Raw genomic sequence first — 26,290 nt, 5'->3', positions numbered from 1 at the left:
CCTCTGTTCTTCATTCTCATTGGGGTCGAGATTTTGGGATGTAGGTACATTTTGAAAGTTCAAATTAATTTTATTAAAGTACATATATATGTCACCATATACAACTATTGAGATTCATTTTCTTGTGGGCATTCACAATAAATACAAAGAAACAAAAATACAAGCAAAATAATAATAATAATAATAAGTAAACAATAAATACTGAGTACATGATATGAAGAGTCCTTCAAAGTGAGTCCATAGGTTGTGGGAATTTTTGTATTGGGGTAGGTGAAGTTATCCTCTCTGAGTCAGGAGTCTGATGGCTGAGGGGTAATAACTGTTCCTGAACCAGTTGGTGTGGGTCCTGTGGCTCCTGTATCTCCTTTGTGATGGCAACAATGAGAACAGAGCATGGCCTGGCTGGTGGGGTTCTTTGATGATGGATGCTGCTTTCCTGTGACAGTGCTCCATGGAGATGTGCTTAATGGTGGAGGGAGCTTTACTGATAATGGACTAGGCTGTATCCACTACTTTTTGTAGGAATTTCCATTCAAGAACATTGGTGTTTTCATACCAGGTTCTGATCCAACCAGCCAATATACTCTGCACTGCACATCTACAGAAGTTTGTCAAAGTTTTAGATGACATGCAGAATCTTTACAAAGTTCTAATAAAGTTGAGTCACTGGTGTGCTTTCTTTGTAATTGTAGCTACGTGCTGGACCCAGGATATATCTACTGAAATGATAAATAACACTGAGGAATTATAAGTTGCTGATCCTCTCCACCTCTGATCCCTTGATGTGTTCTGACTCATGAACCTCCAGTTTCCTCCTGCTCTAGTCAATTATCAGCTCTTTGGTCTTGCTGACATTGAGTAAGAAGTTGTTGTTGTGGCACCATTCAGTCAGATTTTCATTCTCCCACCAATATGCTGTTTCGTCACCACCTTTGATTCCGCCAATAGCAGTGATGTTGTCAAAAAACTTAAATATGGCATTGGAGCTGTGCTTAGCCTCACGGTCATAAGTATAAAGCAAGTAGAACACGGGGCTAGTGGGGGCTAAACACATAGCTTTGTGGTGCATGTGTGCTGATAGAGATTGTGGAAGAGTTGTTGTTGCCAATTTGAACTGGGATCTGCAAATGAGGAAATTGAAGATCTAGTTGCACAAGTAGCGATTGAGCCCTAGGTCTTGGAGCTTGTTGATTAGCTTTGAGAGGATCATGGTATTGAATATCAAGCTATAGTCAATGAGCAGCATCCTGATGTATGCATCTTTACTGTCCAGATGTTCCAGAATCCAGATATGTCATAGTTGTCCGTAAATTGCTGAGCTCTTGCATTCATACTATCCATTGTCTCCTTTTAGATTACAGATTTTCTGCTGGATCTCTGGCTTTGGAAACAGTGATCCCTGTTCTCCAAATCGTCTTTGCTACCCACAGTCAGTTTCTAAATGCAATGGAAAGTACTACTTATGCTGTCTACATAAAATTCTCTAAATATACTGGAAAGGTAGTAAATCAAAGTTGGAGTCCTCTTGGCTAATGAACCAGCACTAAGGCTCTAGTTAAGCAACACACACAAAATGCTGAAGGAACTCACTAGGCCAGGCAGCATCCCAGGCAGCATCCATGGAAAAGAGTTGGTGTTTCAGGCTGAGACCCTTCATCGGTGCTGAGTTTTTAAGTTATGTTGTATTCTGTCTATTAATCTTCTGGCTTTTGGTTGGTCTTGACTCTGCCTTGTGCCAGCACTGGTCAATCTGTTTCATTGTGACTGAAATTAGATGCGGTGAATAACCAAATGACTCTCAGGTCTGTCTTGTACTTGCTTAGCAGTTTTTCTCATATCTCAAAAATAAAACAAATTCTCTAACTGTTATTGTAAACTGAAATCTCCTACAAATGTATTGGCCTTTGGAGTCAGAACACAACAGCACAGAAACAGATCCATCTAGTCCATGCAGAACATTATTCTGCCATTAAACTGTCTTTAGTAAACCTTTATTCTTCTGTAAAGCACAAATGCAAGCTACAAAATTCTAAATCTAAATTGTTTTACATTTTGTCAGTGTATATGTGGCAGCAAAATATTATTTGAATTTCTATAAACTGGACAGCTATGAAGCACTTTAATATCAGATTGCTTTTGTGGATTTACTTATTTATTCTACCTTGTTTATAAAATAGATTGCTTAATATTGGGTAGCTAATTAAAAGTAAGCAAAGCAAAATATTTGTTTTTTCGTTGGGGTACGAGTGCATTGATAATTTTGGCTTTCCAAATGACTTCACAGATCCTGGAAAGGATATGAATAAGTTGAATAGTTATAAGCTAATAGATTGCTTCCTAAATAAAAAGTATTAATTTATTTATAAATTACACACAGATAACCAGTGAGTGGCTTTGACTGACAGTGAATTGCTTTGATTGACAACAATTTGATTAATGTGAATTATTTTACTATTTCTGTTGAAGTATACAATCAATTCTGCAAGTCACAAAAGCAGAATTATTAATAATATATTAAAATGTTCATTAAAACTTACTTTTATCAAGTATATTTAGCTTTAGTGATATGTCTAATCTATTAAACTGGTATGATACTATCAGAATAAATCTCACTTCGTAAAAGAGAAGCTAATATTGGAAAAGTAATTCCTGTCAATCATATTTTCTAGGGTTACCTAATTTTGAAATTCAAGATGCATAGTCTTGATTACTTTATGGAAGAACAATAAAATGATGTAAATTGTGACTAAGAGAATGTAGACAACTATACACAACATATAATGCTTCTGTAATATCACTGCATAATGATATTTTAAAATTTTAACTTCAGATTTTTAAAAATTTCAAAATAACTTTTGTAAAACTTTTTCTGAGAAAATTTGTATTTGAATGCATCCGTTGTCTTATTCTTTAAAATGATATACTATAAATCTGCCTTTTGGGTCTGTTGTGCCATTTAATTAGTTGATGTATGATCAGCATCTCAATTCCGCTGCATTTTTCAGTGTATCTCTTTTGTCTTGGTTGAGTAACAATCAGAATCAGAATTAATATCGTTGGCAACTGTATGTCATGAAATTTGTTGTTTTGCTGCAGAAGTAAAATGCAATATATAATTAAAAAACTATAATTTACAAAAATTTCATAAAATATAATTAAGTAGTACAAAGAGAGAGGGAAAATAGTGAGGTAGTGTTCATGGTTCTCTGTCCATTCAGAAGTCTGATGGGGGAGGGAAAGAAACTGTTCCTGAAACATTGAGTATGTTTCTTAAAACTCCTGTACTCCCTCAGCTTTTTCTGATCCTGTGCAGTGTCTCTAACCATACCAGAAAGTGATGCACCCGGTTAGAAAGCTCTCCATGTTACATCTATTGAAATTTGTGTCATCAGTGACATACCAAGCCTCCTCGAACTCCTGATGGTCAGCGAGGAGATCTTATTTCCAATCTACACAGACTGCGGTCTTCTGGTGAAGAAGTCAATGATCCAGTTGTAGAAGGAGGTACTGAAGCTCCGGTTTTGGAGCTTGTTGATTAGAGCTGAGAGTATGTTGCTGCTGAATGCTAAACTGTAATCAATAAACAGCAGCCTGATATATGGTGCCTATAAAAAGTATTCACCTCCCCCCACCCTTGGAAGTTTTCATGTTTTATTGCTTTACAACATTGATTCACAGTGGATTTAATTTGGCTTTTTTAATACTGATCACAGAAAAAGGGTCTTTCATGTCAAATGAAAACAGATGTGTACAAAGTGGATCCAAATTAATTTCAAATATAAAACACAAAATAATTGATTGTTTAGGTATTCACCCCCTTCAAGTCAGTATTTAGTAAATGCACCTTTGGCAGCAGTAACAGCCTTCACTTTGTGTTGATAGGTCTCTATCAGCGTTGCACATCTGGACACAGTAATTTTTCCACATTTTTCTTTATTAAGATGGCTCAAGCTCTGTCAGGTTGCATGGGGATCATGAATGAACAACCCTTTTGAAGTCCAGCCACAAATTCTCAATTGGATTGAGGTCTGGACTCTGACTTGGTCACTCCAGGAAATTAACTTTGTTTTTAAGCCATTCCTGTATAATTTTGGCTTTATGCTTGGGGTCATTGTCTTGCTAGAATCCTGGTTTTCCTCCAGGATTTCCCTCTATTTTGCTGCATTCATTTTATCCTCTACCTTCACAAGCCTTCCAGAACCTTCTGCAGGGAATCATCCTCACAGCATGATGCAGCTGCTATCAGGCTTCATGGTAGGGATGGTATGTTTTTGATGATGTGCCGTGTTTGGCTTATGCCAAACATAGTGTTCAGTCTGATGGCCAAAAAGCTCAATTTTGTTTTCATTAGACAATGGAACGTTCTTTCAGCTGACTTCAGAGTCTCCCATGTGCCTTCTGGCAAACTCTAGCTGATATTTCATGTGAGTTTTTCTTCATCCGTGGCTTTCTCCTTGCCACTCTGTGACTGGTGAAGCAGCCGGGCAACAGTTTTTGAGGACAGCCTACTCTAGGCAGATTTACAGCTGTGCCATATTCTTTTCCATTTTTTGGTGATTAAAATGTACTCCAAAGGATATTCAGTGACTTGCAAATTTTCTTGTATCCATCTCCTGACTTGAGCTTTTCAATAACCTTTTTGTGAAGTTGCTTGGAATGTTATTTTGTCTTCATGGTGTTGTTTTTGCCAGGATACTGACTCACCAGCAGTTGGATCTTCCAGATACAGGTTAACAGTGACTAATTGAAGATGCCTTTGAACACTTCCACCAGTTGGTTGGCACAGGTTTTCAGGTACACATTCAGTGCTTAACACCTTGCGAGGGTTCACCATGTTGAATGTTGCTCTGATGTTGGCTTCCGAGACAGAGATCACAGGGTCACAGGTGCCTCTGATTCGTACATGTGTAGTTTTATTCTCCTTTACAAAGTGTGCATAAACAGCATTGAGCTCATTGGGAGTGATGAATCGCAGCCATTAATGAAGTTAAGTTTCACTTTGTAGGAAGTATTAGCCTGCAAATCCTGCCATTGCTGATGTACATCAAATTCTGTCTCTAACCTCAATCGGAATTTTGTTTTGCTTTTCAAATACCTGAACTTCTTGTGTAACTGTATTATCGATCTTGAATGCCACAGGTCAAGCCCTCAGCAGACTATGTATCTCTTGGTTCATTCACAGCTTTTCATTTGTGAATGGTCCAATGGTTCCTATATGCAATGCCTTTGGGATGGAGGAAAGAGACTGGTACTGGAGGGAGGCAGTTTTAGAACTACTCTGCAGCCTTTTGTGGGGATAAAGTGTAAATAGAAAAGATTTTAAAAAATGCGATAATTTTTAAAAATTCAACCTGTAGTTTTAGATGTAAATGCTTTTGTTCCTCACATTCTCTATAATTGCCTCCATCCTCACTAAATTCCAAAGTATCTAAATGTTTGATTCTGACCTCTTGAACTTATCTGGTTTTAATTACATCAGACACTTAGGTAGTGAGCTCTGGCATTTCTTTCTGAATCCTGTTTATTACATTGAATACATTCCTGTAAACTTCCACCTACCCTAATATCTCAAGCTGTAATTGATGAAGTATTCTGTATGTTATTTGTGAAATATCTTGGGATGTTCCACTAGATTAAAGGTGTACTCTAAGTATAATTTGTGATTGCCACCACAGGTGCATTTCGTTCCAGCTTCCAACCTATTTGGAAAACAGTGGGAAAAATAGAGGCTTATCCATACATAAATTGTTTTACAGTGATTTGTTGGTTGTGGAAAATTAATTTTGATGTTTGGCCCTGGAAGCTGAATCCATGGCAGAACTTGGTTAAAAATGAGAAAACTACTTGTTAATTCCTGCCCATTAATAAACGTAGCACAACTGCACCACATAATCTCAGACTCAGTCTTGACCATTTAAATCTATGTGGATTTTGCACATTTTCTTGTGAACATGTGAGTTTCTACATGTGTCTGGGTTTCTTCTCACATTCCCAAAAATGTGATGGTTGGTAGCTTAATTAACTACTCTAAATAACCCTTTGCCTAGATGGCTGGTGATAGTCAACTCAGAGGGGAGTTAATAGGTTACAGGGAAATTAGTATATGAATGGGACTGATGGGATTCCTCTGAGAGATAGCATAATCTTCATAAGTTGGATGGCCTTCTGTGAAACAGAAATTTGTAACAGATAATTCATTAGAAATTCTTTGAGGAAATCTCTGCAGAGAGTAGACACATTGCATTTGGACTTCCAGAAGGTGTTTTAAAGAAAGGTGCTTTACAGAATGAGAATCCATTGTCTTGGAGATAATGAGGCTGGAAAAAGGGCAGGAAAGTGGGCATTGAGGAAGTCAGATCACCCATGATTCTACTGAATGAAGACTAAGCTAAAATGACTGAAGGCCAATTTCTGTTCTCACCATTTATGATAGACTTGTGGTCTGATGAAGCAACCTGTGAATCTAGATAAATGAAGTCAAGGCAAATAGGACAACCAAATACTAAAACAGGAATGGTTCTAATAATTGGTTCAAAATGTAGTGTACGACTGGTTGATTAAAATCTCTGCTGTTGGTGACTGCTCAAAATTACTGTCATAATCTGTTAAACTCTTAGAAATAACCTTTTATTGTAATAAGGTCAATACTGATATTCTGTACCTTCAGTTAGAGGAATAATACAAGGGATATAAAAGTATCCAGTCTAATTTCCCAATTATTCCATTTATTTTCAATTCTCCATTCTCTCAATCCCACCCAAACACATTTTTCTGACTAGTAGGCCATCTTCTGGTCATGAATATTAAGCTGGGAATGTTGTGTTTTAACAGTTTTAATTATTCTATCACAGCAATATAATTTTGAGATTATGTTAAAAAAAACTTGTTTTAATGTTGAGACATAAAATCTCCAGTTAGGAAAAAATCAATAATATGATGAAAATGCTGAATAATTTTGTATTTTATGTAAGATATGACTCTGGGGCATACTGAAATCTTTAATCTTTAGAGAGGCTATCTGGTAGGGTTTTCCTGATCTGTGAGCACACCAATGATGAAAACAAAGAATATTTTAAAACCTTCAAATATAAAACTTATTTTCTCAAGGCAACATCTCTCTCTCTGGTAAGCTCTCTTGTTCTGAAGATCTATTGAGTGAATTCATCTACCACATAATCATTTAAAATATTAAAGAAATCCAGTATATGATTGCATCTTCAGACTGTTTAATTATCTTCTTCTTGGCATTAAACTATTATTTTTAAAGGGGCATTTATTTATTAAATGGGGGGTATAGTGGTATAATAGATAGTGCTGCCATTTCACTGGTCCAGAGAGCCAGAATTAATCCTGATATCAGGTACTGTCTGAAAAAGAATTCCAGGATGTATATTGTACACGTTTCTCTGACATTAAAAGTACCTTTGAAGCCTTTGAGCCATTGTTTATGTGCTGTTTGCCTTTTCTTCATGATTGTGTGGCTTTTTTGTGGTGCCTGCTCATTTCAATGATTTCATTTTACAGACAGGGCTAACCAACCTGTTGACTGGACCTTTTGAAGAGAAAGTATACAGTGGCTGAAGCAGATGTTGGCAGTCTTGCAGGAACAGAGTCTTTCTTGATGCATGACTCAGTATTGGGGGTCAGAATAGACACCATTCATTTCAGAATGCACTAGATGCCTTGCTTAAGGAATTGCAAAGTGGAGGTCTTATATTCCTAAGGTGGGAAGGAAACCTCTAGAAACACACTAGAAGGACATTAAGAACAAATGGTTACAACAGTCTGTTGCAGTAATATCATTAAAAGCACCTGGATCTTTACTACTGCATAGAATCACTGAGCTTGCATGATTGACAATCAGTATCTTCAAATGCAATATTATACAAACTGCATCATTAACCACAGATGATACTGTATAGCATTCCCTTATCAGTCAAATCAACAACCAACTGATCATATCTATACTCCTACTCATACTGTGCCCAGTCATGAGTATAGAAGAACATTTACTCCATCGAAAGGAGAAGAACACTTTAAGAACATCTGCATGATGAATGATCCTGGACTCTGGGATGTGTACCCAAGAGAGGGCGGAAATACTTGCAACAGGTTTAAGCTACAAAGTGCAAAGTAGCCATCTTGGCCTCCTCCTAATGCCACCCCCACCGCTCCCCATCATCTGTCGTTAAGTCACTTGCAACTTATTCACTTATGTTCAAACTTTTAAACTGATGGGATAATTCCCTTCAAGTCTCCATTATAACCTTGGTTAAAGCATATATTTAAGAAATTTCCTGAGTAGGATTATTGCAGCCATCCTGAACTTGGCTGGATTCATTCCTAATGAGAAGGAAGGTTTAAGTCTATCATCTCATTTTTGGGCATCACTTTGGGAATCATTCAGTCATAGGTCCAGTGTAATTCTCAGGTGCTTTATCAATGACCTTCCCATTGTCAGAAGGCCAGAAGTTTATCTGTTTAAAGTCTTGTAGGATTCAGTTGCTTTTGCAACTTCTTAGACGCAGAAAACATTTGGCATTCATTAATGGTTGTTGAGTAGCATTCACATTGCAGAAACATAAGCAGTGGTCATCTTCAATATGCAAGTCACCCACTTTCTCATAATTTAACTGGACTACACACAGGAATGCTGTAATTGCAAGAGCAAATGATTAGCCTTTCCACCTTGTGGTTGGGTGAGGAATGTTACAGAATGACCTGAATATGTGCAAACCCATTGATACCCGAGTAGCTTGATAGCATCCTGACAAAGCAGCCTATGTGATTGGCACTGAGTCTAGCATCCTGAACATTCAGTTAATGGGCTGCCACTATGTTGCAGTGCATAGCACCTGGAAAAAAATGCATTGCAGTAATACACTAATGTTGCTTTAACAACAGAATTTGTGAACTCTATCTCCTAGAAGTTCATGGGTAGTGAGTGTATGACAAAAAATGCAATCAAGTTTCACTTTCAGCTGCATACTGTGCATATTTGAAAATATTGTTGTTTCTCCTTTGCTATCAGGGCAAAAAATATGGAAGTCCTTCTATGATAACTTTGTGGAAGTATTTTCATGACCTGATATATGATGGTTCAAATAAAGAGCTCATCTATGTTCTTCAGAGTAATTTGGAATGAACAGATAATGGCACTTTGCCAAAAACGCCAGCAACTGTAACTTGGACCTAATGTATACATTGTACTTCTGGCAAGCATTGTATTTATATCACTGAGCTTGAATACACTGCTAGCTATTACGACAACCATTTCATATAAGTAATTTCATGCACCTGTATTCTCTTGACTATAAACAATAGAGGTTGTTTTTAGTCAATTCTACCCTAATTCCCATTGAAAAGAAATGGCGAACTTTCATTAGAATAGCTAATGAAAGTTTGATAATATCAGGGCTGAATCAGCTGTTGCTATAATCTGTCCTTGTTTCACTGTATTTTTCCCTTGTCAGATATTATTGCTTGATTTCCAGACAGCGTGGGGGTAAACATTCCCCCACTTCCTTCATCATAATCCCCCTAATTCATATTTCATTTTGGATATCCAAGAGTTACAACTTGTCAAGGTTACAGGATGGTCAACAGGAGTAATGCTGAAAGCACCATTATTTGATTTCACATTCATTACTGGCTCCTCACTTATCAGCACTGCATGCATCTCTTGAGAATATGCCAAAGGTGAAATCAGTAAATCTCTAGAGATTAGTTTCAAGTAATGACATATCTGCCAGTTATTGAGGAAAAGGTATATTGTGAACTCATAATGGGGAAATGTTACCTTAAGGCTCTGCTCAGGAGAACTTGGAGTGAAGAATTCAAAGAAGCAGTGTACTGACTAAAGTGCATACATGTGTGCAGAAAAAAGCTTCGTATATTGGTAGTTCTGTAAGAAAGTCTGCTTTTGAGCTAATCACAGACTTTGCACAGAGTTTTGTGTGGAATGAGTCCACCTTTTCCATAGTGATAGTGGCTTATTTCTGTAGACTTAACCATTCTGCCATGGAATCTCTTGCTTGGAACAAGTAAAGGTAATTTACATTCAGGGGAGCTTTGGTTGCTGTGGATAACAAAGTACTAAAACGTGTAATGGAAATCCAGCAATTTCCTCTGTAACAGATTACTAGGTTTGCTGGTATGATGACTTGAGAAAAGGCAATAGCAATTTGGATAACATTTATTTTTGCACTATATTGCTGTGTAGTTGACTGTCCACTACCCAGCCTGGATCACTACTGTCCTGATGTTTTGCACTCCACTATGTCCAGAGTTGGTTAAAGCAATTTAAGGCCATTTGAATCATAACTGCAGGTTGGCAGTCTTCCTCAATGATGCTATGGCCATCAGGGATGCATGTAATACATAGGGGCTCCTTCTTTTGTCTTATGCATGCAATGTGGCATGATTTCAAGATATTTTATTTGGAGAATTTGTTGGTTGGTGGTGTTTGGATTTGCTCAAAGGTCAATCGCAGAGAAAAGATAAGATTTGGGATAGATGGTGGATAGTTGCAGTTCCTGGTACTTGAATGAGATTATCCTAGATGGCTTAGGCAGGAAGGAGTTTCTGTAGTTTCTTTTTTCAGCTTTTCATTCATCCTCTTTTACCTCACTACTTGTTTGGGGCAACAAGAACTCTTGTCTTCTCCCCCCCCCCCCCCCCACCAGTCTATTGTATGTAAAAGAGAATTGGAAATTTTGAGAATCATTCTTGAGTCCTTCGGAGCATCCAGAGGTGGGAAGCTGTATTTTGGCATATCAGTGATACAACTTTGTACCCAAAGTCATGAACCATGTTCTCACTGGCGCTTTAGTTTGTTCACTGGTAGAGTAAAAACATCATGACTGTTTTGAGAATTTGAGATATAGCTGTGTATACTTGCACATCAGCCAGATGAAGTGGAATCCTTTTGAGTTTTGGTGGAGCTGATGTAGAGCATTTGCGAATAATGTGCGCATAGTGAATGCTACTCTGCTTCATTTAAAGAAAGATAAAGCTATGCATTTTCCCTATCTGCTAGGCTCTGGGAGGAGAATGAAATGTAATTGACACATTTGGATTCAACATTGCTGGTGCCATTATTGATTGAAAACAATAGAATATTACGAATATCTTAATTTACACCATTTAGGAAATCAGATGTATTAAAATTGATTTCTAAATTCATCTTGCTAATTCATCAATGTTGGCCTTGTGATATGTGGTTGCATTGTAAGTGCAGCTGTGTTGAGACATCTATTTCATTGAGTATGTTTGACCTTTAATTCCTTCCTGAGGTTCAGATAGGAAGGAGAGTTGTCAGAACACTCTAGATTGAAATGGTGTTTCTAGAATTCTTTTAGCTAGTACGTTCACCCTCTTTTAGCAATTTGATTTGATCTGGAGGCCCTCAGCCCAGTCGTTAGTCATGCTATATTCGAAAGGGAAAACCATCCAATCCATTCAGAAGCAACTTTGAAAACAAGAAAAAAGTAACTTGCGCTTGCTACTGATATTTACAGTTGACTTAAGCCAACAACCCATTTGTAAAGGTGTGGATGATCCCATTAAGTAGAGCTGCTGAATCGAAGCTTGACTGTGAGGCCAAGGAGCAGCAGTGGTTGGTGTATTGATCATCAAAGAAATTGGTATTGGTCTTAAGGCAATGTTTCATGGATTGATGTAATCAAATTTAAGTACTATGTACTTCTGGGAAGCACTCACTACAAGTGCACTTCATTGTCCTCCACAATATGGCATTTGGTAGATTATCACAGGTCACTTCCATCATAGTAAATATTATGGAGTTCTGTGCACACTTGTAGTATTCACCGGAACATACGTTTTAATTCCTCACCAGTCGTTGAACAGGAAATATATTTTCAAGGGCTGATTTTTAATTTTTCATGTGATCTCTGTCATGCTAGGGTTTTGTGCCTTCACAGACATTCTACAGCTATTTTACACCTTGCAGTCTTATTTTTCTAATTTTGAATATTTTAGTATCTTCCTTTTTTCCTTGTCTGAGAGAGGAAAAGTCAGCCTGTATTCCAAATTCTTGGGATACAACACAAAAAAGATAAAGATTGGTTATGTTTCAAGTGTCCTTTTTAATAGAAGAATGCAATTAGGCAGTTTCGTACTTAGGAAGGTTGAATAAAAATGTTGAGATGTTGGATTTTCTTGTATAATAGCATATAAGAATTTTGTAACCTTTTTTAGATCAATACCTTCAAGTGTGCAACAATGTGATAACTCATCTTCCGATGGGGTTTTTATGAAATTTGTAAATAACTATTACATTATCTTAAAATGTAGTCACTAACAAATTTAGAAAATTAAAATTGAAAATCGGTAATTTCATATTGAAATTTGAAGTACACTAATATTTGGATCTTGCCCATAAACGTACAGCTCAAATACTTGATTTACTTCAGTTTACAAATTTGACTTTAAGAATAATAATTAATGGAATTTTAAAAAGAATATTAGGAGTGACATGATAGTGTAGCGGTTAGCGTGATACTATTGCAGTGCTAGTGGCCTGCATTTGTATGTTCTCCCTTTGACTATTTGGGTTTCCTTTGGTGCTCTGGTTTCCTTCTGCATTCCAAAGATGTACAGGTTACTAGGTTAATTGGTCACATGAGTTTAATTGGGCAGCGCAGGTGTGTTGGGATGGAAAGGCCTGTTAATATGCTGCATCTCTAAATAAAAAATAGAATTAAGCTGTTTTTTTATAGTAGCAAAAAACCTTTCTTAAAATATTATTGTTTTAAGATTTGCTTAAATTGGATTTACTGATTAAAACAATATTGAAGCTTATGTAAAATTAATGGCATTTATTATGATTTACAAAGATGTTAAAATAATTTCATAAGATTGCACTAAATATGAAAGTTCTATTCATTGTGTTTACAGTTAAACTGCTTCATATTCATATATGTTGCTTTACAAATATACACTTGTTACATTAATATTTAACTTCAAATGCTTCTTCAAGCTTGTTAAACAAAATGAAACATTTTTGTAGTGCAAAATACTTATGTGAAAACTTGTGTTTACATATAACAAAAGACACTTCATATTTTCTAATAGTCTGTGACATTTAGTAGTTATAATAAAGAGGAAAGAAATCCATATCCTATACACTGAATTTTTATGCAGCTTGTAAAGCCATTATCGTGTTTGCTTATAGTTTATCCCTCACCTTGCTTTTCGATAAGTGCATTTATTTATGGTTGATATTTTCATTCAATCAAAATTTTGGTTACTGTTGAATGAAGATATTCTTCATGAAGAAGAAATATATCCTGTGCCAGAGTTGTCAACTGGAAATGCTTAAAGATGCATCATTACTTATACATAAGAGAACATTTAATACTTTTTACAAGGAGAATACATAATAGCAAATTGGGAAAAAGTTATGCCTTATTAATGTTGGGTGTGATTCTTTATAAGCAGATTTATTAAGTTATCTTTTGGTATGTAAAGCTTTATAAGGAACATTGTTGATGCTTGCCTGGACACTCCTATTTAAAGATCTGTGCTTTTCCTCCCAAAGCTGCAAAGTGCTAATGAAACATAAATGTGAAATCCCTGTAAAAGTAAACTTTTCTCTAATTCTTTGCAGCATTATTTAATGGAAAAAGGTATTCTAGAATATGATATAGCAGATGAACATCAACAGGCCAAACCATATCATTTAAAGGATTAATAATAATTATTTAATAGATTGGAATTGTTAACTTTGCTGTCTGTCCATGAACTATAAATTAAAAAAATACTTTGTTTCTCTATTATCCATGGTATTAGAACTAAAATCTTGAATATTGCATGACTTGAATTAAATGCTGCCTTGAATTGACTGATTTTAAATTTCAGGTAATTGAATATTCAGCTCATTTTTGAAACAAGTCAAAAAGGGGTCACTTCATATGAATGGAGTTAACATTTATAAATTTTAATGGGTGTAGTTAAAGAAACCACAGTTTCCATTTCCCGTGCTTTTTTGATTCAGTCTTGCTAGGTTTTTGCTTTTGATAGGCAGATGAACAAAATTCTTGTGAATAAGGCAGGGTTGAAACCTGAGTTTCTTCAGTCGAATGTAGTTTTCTCATAATGGGCTGAAACTTGTCCTCCTGTTGTTTGAAATCCAGTTCAACACTAGGAAATAATAAATGTAATTTTAATCAATTAACTGGTGGTTACATCATATTTATTGTATATTCTAATGAGACATTGTATCCATAATAATTGTAAATTTCGCTTGCACAAATTCATTGAAGATTTGTAACGAAGTTGAATTCTTGCTAGCGTTAGAAATGAAGTTTCCTTTTCAATTTATTTAGACCATAAGACGATAAGATATAAGAGCAGAAGTAGGCCATTCGGCCCATCAAGTCTGCTCCACCATTCAATCATGGGCTAATTCAAATCTTCTAGTCATACCCACTCCCCTGCCTTCTCCCCATACCCTTTGATGCTCTGGCTAATCAAGAAGCTTTCTATCTCTGCCTTAAATACACCCAATAACTTGGCCTCCAACGCTGCTCGTGGCAACAAATTCCACAGATTTACCATCCTCTGATTAAAGTAATTTCTCCTCATCTCTATTCTAAATGGACGTCCTTCAATCTTCTGAATTCCCCTACCATGGGAAATAACTTTGCCATATCTAATCTGTTCAGACCTTTTTTCATTCGAAATGTTTCTACGAGATTCCCCCCTCATTCCCCTGCACTCCAGGGAATACAGCCCAAGAGCTGCCAGATGTTCCTTTTACAGTAACCCTTTCATTCCTGGAATCACTCTCGTGAATCTTCTCTGAACCCCCGCCAATGTCAGTTTATCCTTTTGAAAATAAGGAGCCCAAAACTGCACACAATACTCCAAGTGTGGTCTCACAAGAGCCTTATAGAGCCTCAACATCACATCCCTGCTCTTATATTCTATACCTCTAGAAATGAATGCCAACATTGCATTTGGCTTTTCATCACAGACTCAACCTGGAGGTCCCACACTGACCCCTGTGGAACTCCACTAGTAACTGGCAGCCAGGCAGAATATGATCCCTTTATTCTCACTTTCTGTTAGGTTGAGTCCGTGGTGAAAGGCCAAATGCAATGTCTTGAAAGATCATTGTTAATGCCTCCACAATCTCTCTAGCTACTTCCTTCAGAACCCAAGGGTGCATTCCATCAGGTCCAGGAGATTTATCCACCCTCAGACCATTTAGCTTCCTGAACACCTTCTCAGTCATAATTTTCACTGCGCATACTTAAGTTCCCTGACACTCTTGAATGTCCGGTATACTGCAGATGTCTTCCACTGTGAAGACTGTTGCAAAATATGCATTCAGTTCCTCTGCTACCTCTGTGTCTCTCATTAAAATATCTCCAGCGTCATTTTGTATTGGTCCTAACCTCAACTCTCTTTTACCCGTTATATACTTAAAAAAGTTTTTAGTATCTTCTTTGATATTAGTCACCAGCTTCCTTTCATAATTCATCTTTTCCTTCCTAGTGACCTTCTTAGTTTCCTTCTGCAAGTTTTTATAAGCTTCACAATCCTCTATCTTCCCACTGGCTTTGGCTTCATTGCATACCCTCTCTTTTGCTTTTACTTTGGCTCTGACTTCACTGGAACATTTCTGGGATATTTTTAATACTGTGCTTTTACTCACTTCAAGAAGTATGCTTGATATAATTAGGGAAATGTAATTTTGATCAACAGTATTAATGTAAAACTTATAATAAATGCTGGACTCCATTTAAAAAGGTTGGAAATGCTTGTCATTTTATTCACATTATTGATCTCTGAAGTTTCAACACTTGTCTTAACCCATCTAAGCCATAGTGAATTAAAAACACGATAAAAATAAGTAGGAGATGCCAAGGCCATGAGATGATTGATCTGTATTACCGTACTGCAGATTGGTGGCTGATTGGATTTACTTACTTGGTTTCACTTGCAATCCAGTAATGTATTCATTTTATCCATGAATATACTGAACGATTCAGTATCTGTAGCACTCTGGAGTAGATAATTCTAATGGTTTACTTCTCTAAGAGATGTAACTCTTCCTCATCACAGAAACAGCTGATACCAGTTTACTGAGGCAATGCTCTGGGTTCTACACTTCCACATCAAGAAAAATATACACACAGTATCTATTCCCTCAGTTCCCTTCAGAATGTTGAAAAACTCATTACATCTCGTTGTCATGAGCTCTGGAGAATATAGGCCAAATTTTATTTTATCTTAACACGTACAAAAGCTGGATGAACTCAGCAGGTCGGGCAGCATCCGTTGAAATGAGCAGTCAACGGATGCTGCCCGACCTGCTGAGTTCATCCAGCTTTTGTGCATGTTGATTTGACCACAGCGTCTGCAGTGTACTTTGTGTTTATATTCCGCTGTCATGAACCAAACTGAAGTCTTGCCAGAACCCTCTGTTCTTGGGTTAAAGTGCGCAATATTTGCATTTAGTGGAACACTACATTATATTGTAAAATACCCTGCTTTTCTATTTTCCCTACTTGAATATAACTTACCATTTTACCTGAAAGTGCTTTCACTAACCATCTTTTTATCCACATATATTGAAATATACCCTTTTCCTCTCTATACACTTTATATTATCCTATTTACTTTCTCATCTGTTTTATATCATCAAACACAATTCACTTGGTCTCATTACCTAGGTTAGAAATAACTGAGGGTACCTCACTAGCTACACATGCAAATTGTTTTCTGCTTGTAGCTAATCCTGTATCAATGCAAAGTAATTATTCTCAAATTCAGGAGCCCTTGTGATGCAAATTTTGTGAAAACCTAATGATGCCATTTGAAAATGCAATTACAGTATTTACTGATTGTCATTTATATACTGTATGCAGCTCGTTGCATCCTTCAAAATTCAAATATATTTTAAACTATTTCTCTTTGATAAAGTCATGTTGAGTTAACTGGATCAGGTTTTTTTCAAATGGTCTATTTTCAACGGTTAACATGTTCAGATGACATCTGTTGTTCTCGAATGTTGTTTTTCAATTTGCTGGGATCTCTGCAGAACTTTAAAAAAATGGACAATGACAATCAATTCTTCAGTCTCTCTGCAGTCACCTCTTTGAATTTTAGAATGCAGATCCAGAGATTTCTTCCCCTCTTAAGCTCATTAGCTGATTTTGTACTTTCTTAACTGATAGTAATTGTATTCGGTTCCTTATTTTATTGTGTTCTATGGCTACTTAATTTCTTGACATTTTTTATCTTTCTGTATAGTGAGAAACACAAACTATGTTTTTAATGTCACTGCTACTTCCTTGTTCCTCAGTATTAAATATTTTGTAATTCTAAACAACCAGTGTTTACTTTTGATTGTAGTTTTCTATAAGCCTTTGTAGATTTTGCAACCTAATTACTGTATTTAATATAAGTTTTCATATTTTCTCCTTTAGATATGCTTTGATTAGTTAAAATCTTCTAGTGCTTATGCCCAATGCTGTACTTTGCTACTTTTTCTTCTCTCTTTATACAGGTTATCTCCCTCTCAATTTTTAGTCCTGATGCAGGGATTGACCCAAACATTGATAGTTCCTTTCCCCCAACAGATGCTTCTTGACTTGCTGGATTTCTCCATCAGTTTGTTGCTTCAGATTGAAGCACTTGCAGTCTCTTATGTCCTAGCAATTTGATTTACCTATCCTATGTAATTTAAAGACTGACTCCCCAGTGATTATTGCATTATCTTTGTTTCATGTTTAGCTTATATTATGGGGCTAGAGTTACTACTGCCAGTGTGTTCTTTGCTCTTGTTTATTTCTTGTCTGCACCCAAAGTACTGCTAGTTTCTCGATCTTTGGAGTTCAAATCCTTACTTAATGCTCTGTTAATAGCATTTAATACCAGAAATGTTCTCCTTTTCTGTTTGCCCTTCTACCAGATTGTCATCACTTCATCCTTTACCTTTCATTGTCACGTGGACTTAATAGCGGGACTTCAAACTCAACTATACTGGGATTGTCATCACTTTCTTAAGGGAATTTGTGATGTGTTTAAAAATTGTTTGTGTAGAACGCAACCACTTTTCCCCTGGTGAAGGATCTCAAGAACAATGGACAAAATCTTAAAATTATCTGCAGATCTTGATGTATGAAATTATAAGAAATACATAATTGATCAAAAAGGTATAATGATGTTCCAGAGCTGTATAGAAGGTAGATGCACCACGATGCATGTTTTAAGCGATGAAAGTCAGTGCAGCCTCTAGATTCAAAACTACTTATGGGTACAGCCACCTTGATTGGAACAATGAGAAGAGGGCATGTCCTGTGTGACGGGTGTCCTTAATAACAGATGCCATCTTTTTTTGAGACTTTGCATTTTCAAGGCGTCCTCGATGCTGGGAGACTAATGCCCAGATTGAAGCTGGCAGAGTTTACAACTTACTGTTGCCTTTTCTGATCCTGTGCAGTTGTCTCTCCAAATGAGATGGTGTTGCAACCTGTTAAAATGCTCTCCATGATACATCTGTAGAAAAGGTTAGACTATATCTATGGGAAGGAAAACAGAACTAATGTTCTAGGTTGAAGACCCTTCTTCAGAATGGTGTAGGACTTCCTTCCCAGTTTTGATGTAGGATCTTTGACTTGAAATATTAATTTTTGATCTCTTCCCAAGAGGTGGCCTGCTTCTGAATACTTACAACATTTTATGAATTTATATTAAGTGATAGTCATTTGATAATTTCTGGTTAAAGTTAAACATACAATAACTACATTTGATTTTGTGCACTTAACTTGAAGTTAGGTATTTAGTTGTTTTTTCTGTAGCTCTCAGTGCTTGAAAGTGTTTAGCTGAGATCTAGGAAGAAAGGTTCATGGGGTCATAATATGTAGACAAGTGAACTACAGGAATGCCCATACTAGATCTGATACTTGGTAATGAACTTGGTTAGATGACAGATCTCTCAGTGGGTGAGCATTTGGAGCAGTGACCACAACTTTCTGACCTGTAGCACAACCTTAGAAAGGGATGGGACAGACAATATGGGAAAGTATTCAATGGGGAGAAGGCAAATTATGTTGCTATTATTCAGGAACTTGAGAGCATAAATTAAGAACAGATTCACTTGGAAATGCACAAGGGAAATGTTGAGATTGTGTAGGGAGCACTTGTCTGGTGTTATGGGTAGGTGTGCCTTATTGGGGCTGGTAGGGTGAAGAAACCATGGTTGACAAAAGATGTGAAACATCTTGTCAAGAGGAAGAAACAAGCATACTTAAGGTTTAGGAAGCATGGATCATTCTGAGCTCAAGAGAGTTGCAAGGTAGCCTGGAAGAATTTTAAGAAGGGGCTTATGAGAACTGGAAGGGGATATGAGAAGGGCTTATTGAATAAAATGAAGGAAACCCCAAGGCACTGTGCCTGTACATGAACGGACAGGTGACTAGAATGAGGGTAGGTCCAGTTTGAGATAAAAGAAGAAATGTGTTCCTAGAGCTGGATGAAGTAGGGGACCTTATTAATGAATACTTTGCTTCAGTATGCAGCTGTGAGAGGGACCTTTACGAATGTGAGAACAGCATAAAACAGGCTGATACACTGAAATATGTTGATGTTAAGAAAGAGGACCTGTAAGATTTTTGAAAACCATTATGATAGTTAAATCCACAGGGCTGGATGGGATATACTTTAGGTTACTAGGGGAATTGAGGTAAGATTGGGATTGGCAATGATCTTTGTATCCTCATTGGCCACAGAATGTAATACTAGAAGATTGGAGGGTGGTATATGTTTTTCTTTGTTCAGGAAAGTTAATCATGATAATCCTGGGAATTATAGGCTAGTGGGTTTTCCGTGGTGGGCAAACTATTAGAGGATTTTTACTGATAGGATTTGCAATTATTTGGAGAAGCCAAATAGTCAGAATTGAGATAGTCAGTATGTTTTTGTGAGTTCCAGGCTGTGCCTCATGAGTGTGATTGAATTCTTTGAAGAAGTGTCAAAACAAGCTGATGAAGGTTCAGCCATGGATATGGATTTTAGTAAGGTGTTTGACAAGGTTCCTCTTACAGAAAGTCAGGAAGAATAGGATCAAGCAAAACTGATGGCATAGATTCAGAATTGTCTTGCCCATAAAAGGCAGGGCCTGTTTGTAGATGGAGCATGTTCTGTCTGGAGAATGATGACCAATGGTGTTCTGAGAGATTTGTTCTGGGACCCCTGTTCTTTGTGATCTTTATAAATCACTAGGATGAAGAAATGAAAGGGTTGGTTAGTAAGTTTGCAGATGACACAAGGTTGATGGTTTTGTGGATAGTGTAGAAGGTTGTTGTAAGTTACAATAGCATATGGATAGGATTCAGCTTTGGGTTGAGAAGTGGCAGATAGCATTTAATTCGAGAAAATGTGAGTGATACACTTTGGAAAGTTGAACATGAAGGCAGGGTATAGGGTTAATGGCAGAATTCTTGGTAGTGTGCAGCACCGGGGATCTTGGGATACATGTCCATAGATCCCTCAAAGTTGCTTTGCAGTTTGAAAGGGTGGTTAAGAAGGTATATAGTGAGTTGGCCTTCATTAATTGGGGGCTTGAGTTCAAGGTAATATTGCAGCTCTATAAAATGTGTTAGCTCACTCTTGGAATATTATGTTCATTTGTTCTGAGGAAGTATATGGAAGCTGTAGAGAAGTTGCAGAGGAGATTTACCAGAGTGCTCCCTGAATTAGAGACCATGTTGAATGAACTAAGGCTTTACTATTTCAAGTGAAGGAAGATGAGACTTGGTAGTCGTACGGTTTATAAGCTAAATGGCATAGATAGAGTGGTCAACCAGAGACTTTTTTCCCCAGGGCAGTGGATAATAAGATGGGGCATAATTTTAATGGTGATTTGGTGGGAAGTAAAGGGGTTGCCAGATGTAGGCTTTTTTTTTAACAGTGTGGTGGGTGTGTGGAATGTGCTGTCAGGGGTGATGGTAGAGGCAGATACATTAGAGACATTTAAGAGACTCTTAGCCTTCCATTTTTCTTGCATCCATGTGCCTGTGTGAAGATTGATCTCGAGTAGGTTAGAAGGTTGGCACAGCATCGTGAGCTGAAGGAGCTGTACTGCGCTGTACTGTTTTATGTTTTAATGGTGAACAGTGTGACGTCAAAATTTCCTGGGTTGTATGCTTCATGATCCCCTAGAAAGGCATGATAAATAAGAATTTATTAACTTTTCCTCTGTTAAAATCCTCTAAATCTGTCATTGCAGAAGTTATGATTCTGTGTATTTCTTGGAAGTTTTGAACCTGTAAAACCCAAGGAATTTACAGAATCAAAATATTGAAGATACTAGACTAAACAAAATAATGGAACTCTCAGAGTTCAGCCAGTGTCTGTGTAAAGTAAAACATGATTAATATTGTTGGCCATTGAACTTTTGTTGGAATATTCAATATAGTGAATAATAGACCTTGACAAATTCATGATTCAATGCACCATATTACCACTTTTGGGTTTTGGTTCACACAGTAGCATTATTTAAAAATATATTTAAGTTAATTTGCATCTAGCTGGAAACTGTGTCATAAAGTTTTAGTTTGGCTGTGATTTCTTGACTAGCTGTTTTCCATAAAGTTATTATTATTGTTTTGTAATTTCAAGGTTGCCTTGTATGTTATCAATATGAGTTATAGAAATATATGTATTCAAGTTCACATTTTCTACTGACATAATGTCTTTCAAGTTGAACCATTCTAGGTATTAAGATGCCTTTGTAATGCGCTGAAATGGAGACCATCCTCTTGTTATACTGCAACTGGTTACAGTTGAATGGAAATAACTGATTCCATTATTCACAGGTGATTTTAATAAATCACAGCTGTGGAGAAAGAAAGACATGAATAGCAATGTCTCTGACACTGCAGTGTTTACAGGATTATAATGAGATACTGTATGTATGAATGTAATGTAGTTCACAACTTGGTATACTTTGGAAAAATTATCAACTCTTTCGTCTTCTACTTGAATCAAGCAAATAATACATTTTGACATAAGTATCTCACACAAACTGCTGGACTATTTTTATTTTCATCTTTCTAAAGTGTTTAAGCATTAGGTGAAGTTTTGGTTAAAATAAGATGGGATCCATTTCTAGGTTTTAATACTTGGTGCCTCTGTTTATAAAGCCCCAAGTCCAAACTGACTTATTAATCCTCTCTTCCACTTTTCAAGATTCATGCACAGATGTCCCAGGTTTCTCTATTCTTGAATTTACCACTTCAATAATATTGCCTGTCCATATACTTCCTATTGAAAACCATTGTTATCAGTTTTACATCTGCCAAGTCTGTGGAGTACCTTGAAGTCTAATATATCCTCATATACTACTACCCTTTCAAGTTCTTTTGTCACCTTCACATTTTAAAACTCAAATGTTCTTCATATATATAAGCATTTGAAGGAGTGAACACCGAATATATCATTCTCTGGTAGGGGATAAAATACACCAGAATGCAATTTTTGACCCTTAGTTGATGTTGTTAAAAAAACTTTTTTTGTACCAAGGTTTTTGATCTTGCTAACAAGGACAATGCATGATGTTTATCAAACTTTGAGCTTTATGAGATCATATATGTAATGTTAATTACTATTCCTCATTAACTTATTTGTTATTACATCAATTTTAAAATTGTTTAAATGTTATTCACCCTGAAATGTCTGCACTGACTGCTAATAGTGTTGACCTGATTTCTTCTCAATGTGCTCAATGTTGCTTTATAAATATTTAAATGTTTACTTTTGATGAAAGCTTTGTGCATGTGTGCATTAATCTTCCTCTTAAAACGGCATCTGAATTTTCAGTTTGGATCACAAAATGTGGCTAGTAATCTCATCTATTTGTTATAACAAAAGGACACTTTTACAGTGCATAATTAATTTAGTAAAAAATCCATATTAATTATCAAAACCAAATTTGACACAGGTTTCAGAAGATGTTGTGACAGGTAGCCAACAGATTTGTCTTAGAAACAAGGTTTGTCAGAGAAACATTTGTTTCTAAAGTATCTTAAAGTAGGTGACAGAGATAATATAAAGAGACTTGAAGAAAGAATTCCACAGTTCAGGGTTGAACGTGTGGCTTTGATGATGATGCATTGAAAATAGATGTGCAGTAGGGAATATGCTGATGAGCTGGAGGAAGCTGTAGATTGGAAATGACTGTGAACATGTGGGAATTTTAATACAAGATGAAAAGTGAAATAGGGACACTGATGTACTTGGGGGTGGGGTAGGGACATAGGTAGTAGTGAGTAGGAGTGATAGATGACCAGGATGGAGCTAGGGCACTGGCAGTATGGATAATGAAGAGATTAATTTTATGGAGAGTAAAGTGAGGGATGAAAAATTAGATGTGGACCGCCAAATCAAAACATGTTTAATAACTCCTAAGCACTATGGCCATACCTTATGAGATGTAGATGATGTACTATATGCATATCAGTATATAGAACTTTTTGAAGTATTTATTTGTGAGCTAATTTTTATAATATTAGTTTTGGGTGCTTTGCAAACTGTTTGACAACAATGCTAATTTTGTTTCTGACAAGTAGTTCCGCAATTGAAGTTCACAAAGTCTTAATGCCTAAATTCACAGAATACCAGAGACAGTGATTGCTTTACATTGATTGAAGGATGACAGAAAAAAATATTCATGGTATTTAAGGTCAAAATCCACATTGGTTATTAATTTGAGCTAATATCAATTTGTTTAAAGTATTGAAAATGCCCTACTACATTGTACTATAGAATGTAATAATGGGATAATTCACGTGATGGACTATGAGAAAAGTCATATTCTTTTAGAAAGCCATTCAATCTACACTACATTACTTTGCTTGATTTTTGTCATCATTGTCATACATTCTTTCAGTAATGGACTCTGGATTATAATAATTGAATGCACAAACTTTTTCTTATTATTTCCACCTCTCATCCCTTCAAAACATAAATCTGTTTTCTGCTCATTAAACCTTCTACTAGTAGGAACACTTTCCTCATATTTACCAAAATTTTCATAATTTTTAATGCTTCTCACGCATTACTTCTTACTGAAACTGCACTTGGACAAAATAATCCCAGTTTCCACAGAACCTCCTGTGAAAATTTGGCTATAATTCTAATAACGGTCTGCAGCCTATTCAAGACCTTGACGTTTTCCTCTTGTTTGATATCCAGAATTGGTAGCTGTAATCTAGTTCTGTCAGTTACATTATTCAAAATAATATTTTTATTTGTTTGCCTTGCATTATGAAATACACAGGCTTGTTAGAAAAAAATACTAAGTAACTATTATGCCAGGGGGCATAATAGTATTTTGTTTATAACAAGAGCATTAATGTAAGTAACAGAAATAGTAATAAGGAACATGGGGATTAGTTCATGTTACTCATGAATTATTTGGAAGTGTTTAAAATTTTCTTTTCCAGTGTGTGCATGGAGATTAGAGGAAATTCAATTTATTTCTCTGTGTTATATACAGGTAGTCCCCGAGTTACGAATGTCCGACTTACGGACAACTCGTACTTACGATCTGAGGAAGGAGAATGCCGTCCGCCATTTTAAGTCAGATCGTGATGCCATCCTCCATTTTAAGTCGGATTGTGATGCAGTCCGCCATGTTAAGTCGTTGCTGTTGACATTGTGTTGAGTGTTTAACTTAGTATTTGGCTTAAATTTTTCTTAGTAAGATTCACCCTGATCCCGCTCCGAGTTCCCGAGTTCGATCCAGTGACAGACCGCTCCCGTGCCGGGTTGATGTCGATCCACTGACCCCCGTATCAACCGCGCCGGGTTGATGTCGAACTCGCAACTTGACCTCATAAAAAAACACTGCCATCTCCAGTTTAAATTCCCATGCGGAATATTGGGGAGGATCAAATACCCAAACCCGGCACAGCCCCACTTGTCCCATTTAGCCTGTCTCAATGCGGTGGTCCTTAGGACCCAGTGGACTTCGGGAGCTGGCGCAGCTCAGGACCCGCTGCCCACAGTGTTTCTGTTCCATTGACGGGAAGCGATCGCGATTGAAAATAAAGTGGAAGTAATAAAACGTTTGGAAAGAGGTGAAACGCCATCGGTCATTGGAAAAGCGTTAGGCTACAGTCGGTCAACGATCGGAACAATTTTAAAGGATAACAGATAAAGTGAGAATAATGGAGCATGTGAAAAGCCCTGCCCCGATGAAAGCTACAATTATTACTAAGCAACGCAGTGGTTTAATTATTGGAATACATCCGTTTCTTAAGTGTTTTATATGCATAAAAAGGTAAAATATATACTATATACTAAGGCAAACGTTTGACTAACTGACGCTAAATAATACCAGATGTACCTGTTCCGACTTACATACAAATCCGACAAAGACGGACTCAGGAATGGAACTCGTATGTAACCGGGGACTGCCTGTAAATTGATCTTTACAAATGGATAAATTGGTGAATGCAGTGTAATATGCATTCCAATGCTTTTTGATCAGATATACAATGAATGAAAGCACAGACCCTGCTACACTAAGATGAACTATGATTAGTTTAAGTTTCTGTGTGTTATATAATGGTAAATTCCTTAAATATATTAAATTAATTAAAGAAAATATTGTTGGTGATGTGACCTCTAGGGAGCAGAGTCACAGTGCAGGTGGTGCAGCATTCCACAGCTTCAGAGATCCAGGTTCAATTCTGATATCTAGTAATGAGTGTGTAGAGTTTGCATGTTCTTCCTGTAATTTTGGATTTATTGTGGTTGTTCATCTAACACACCAAAGACGAGCTAGTTGTTAGGTGAATTGCTTCTAGTTTAGGTGAGCAGTCGATTTAGAATGTGGTATTAAGGTGCACATGCAACTAAATGTTTTGCAGGGAAGATAGATATAAACTGGAGTTATTTTGAGAGCTGAAATAGTTTTCATATTGAGGGAAGCACAAGATGATATCTACCAATGACACAGGGTGGCATGTAACTTTCAGTAAGCATGTAAGTGAAGAATTGTTATCACATGCTGTGAAAAAGAGAGGCGAGTGTGGATATCGGACTACTGGAAAATGATATTGGAGAGGTAGTAATGGGAAATATTGAAATGGCAAGTGAACTGAATAAGTATTTTGCATCATTCTTCATGGTGGAAGACAATTACACCAGCTGTCAGGGATGGTGTACACCCAGAGTTCTGAAAGAGATGGCTGAAGTGATTATGGAGGCATCAGTAATGATATTTCAGGAATCTCCAGATTCTGGAATG

General features: G+C 36.7%; 2 protein-coding genes across 4 annotated transcripts in view; one reads left to right on the top strand and one right to left on the bottom strand.

Moving 5' to 3' along the window:
• dock1 (dedicator of cytokinesis 1) overlaps positions 1-26,290 on the top strand; it is a 574,951-nt gene that overhangs the window by 215,708 nt on the left and 332,953 nt on the right. The window lies entirely within an intron of this gene.
• Positions 13,604-26,290, bottom strand: part of LOC140715419 (inhibitory synaptic factor 2A) — a 45,462-nt gene continuing 32,775 nt past the window's right edge. Inside the window, exon 4 of one of the 2 annotated variants that reach the window (XM_073027580.1) lies at positions 13,604-14,163. In XM_073027580.1, the coding sequence (XP_072883681.1) occupies positions 13,974-14,163 (190 nt within the window). In that variant the 3' untranslated portion in view covers positions 13,604-13,973. The remainder of the gene's footprint in view (positions 14,164-26,290) is intronic. The other variant, XM_073027581.1, reaches the window with a different exon arrangement.

This window comes from Hemitrygon akajei, chromosome 23 (assembly GCF_048418815.1).
Source record: "Hemitrygon akajei chromosome 23, sHemAka1.3, whole genome shotgun sequence".
Taxonomy (NCBI): Eukaryota; Metazoa; Chordata; class Chondrichthyes; order Myliobatiformes; family Dasyatidae; genus Hemitrygon; species Hemitrygon akajei.
This window is presented reverse-complemented; position numbering and strand designations above follow the sequence as displayed.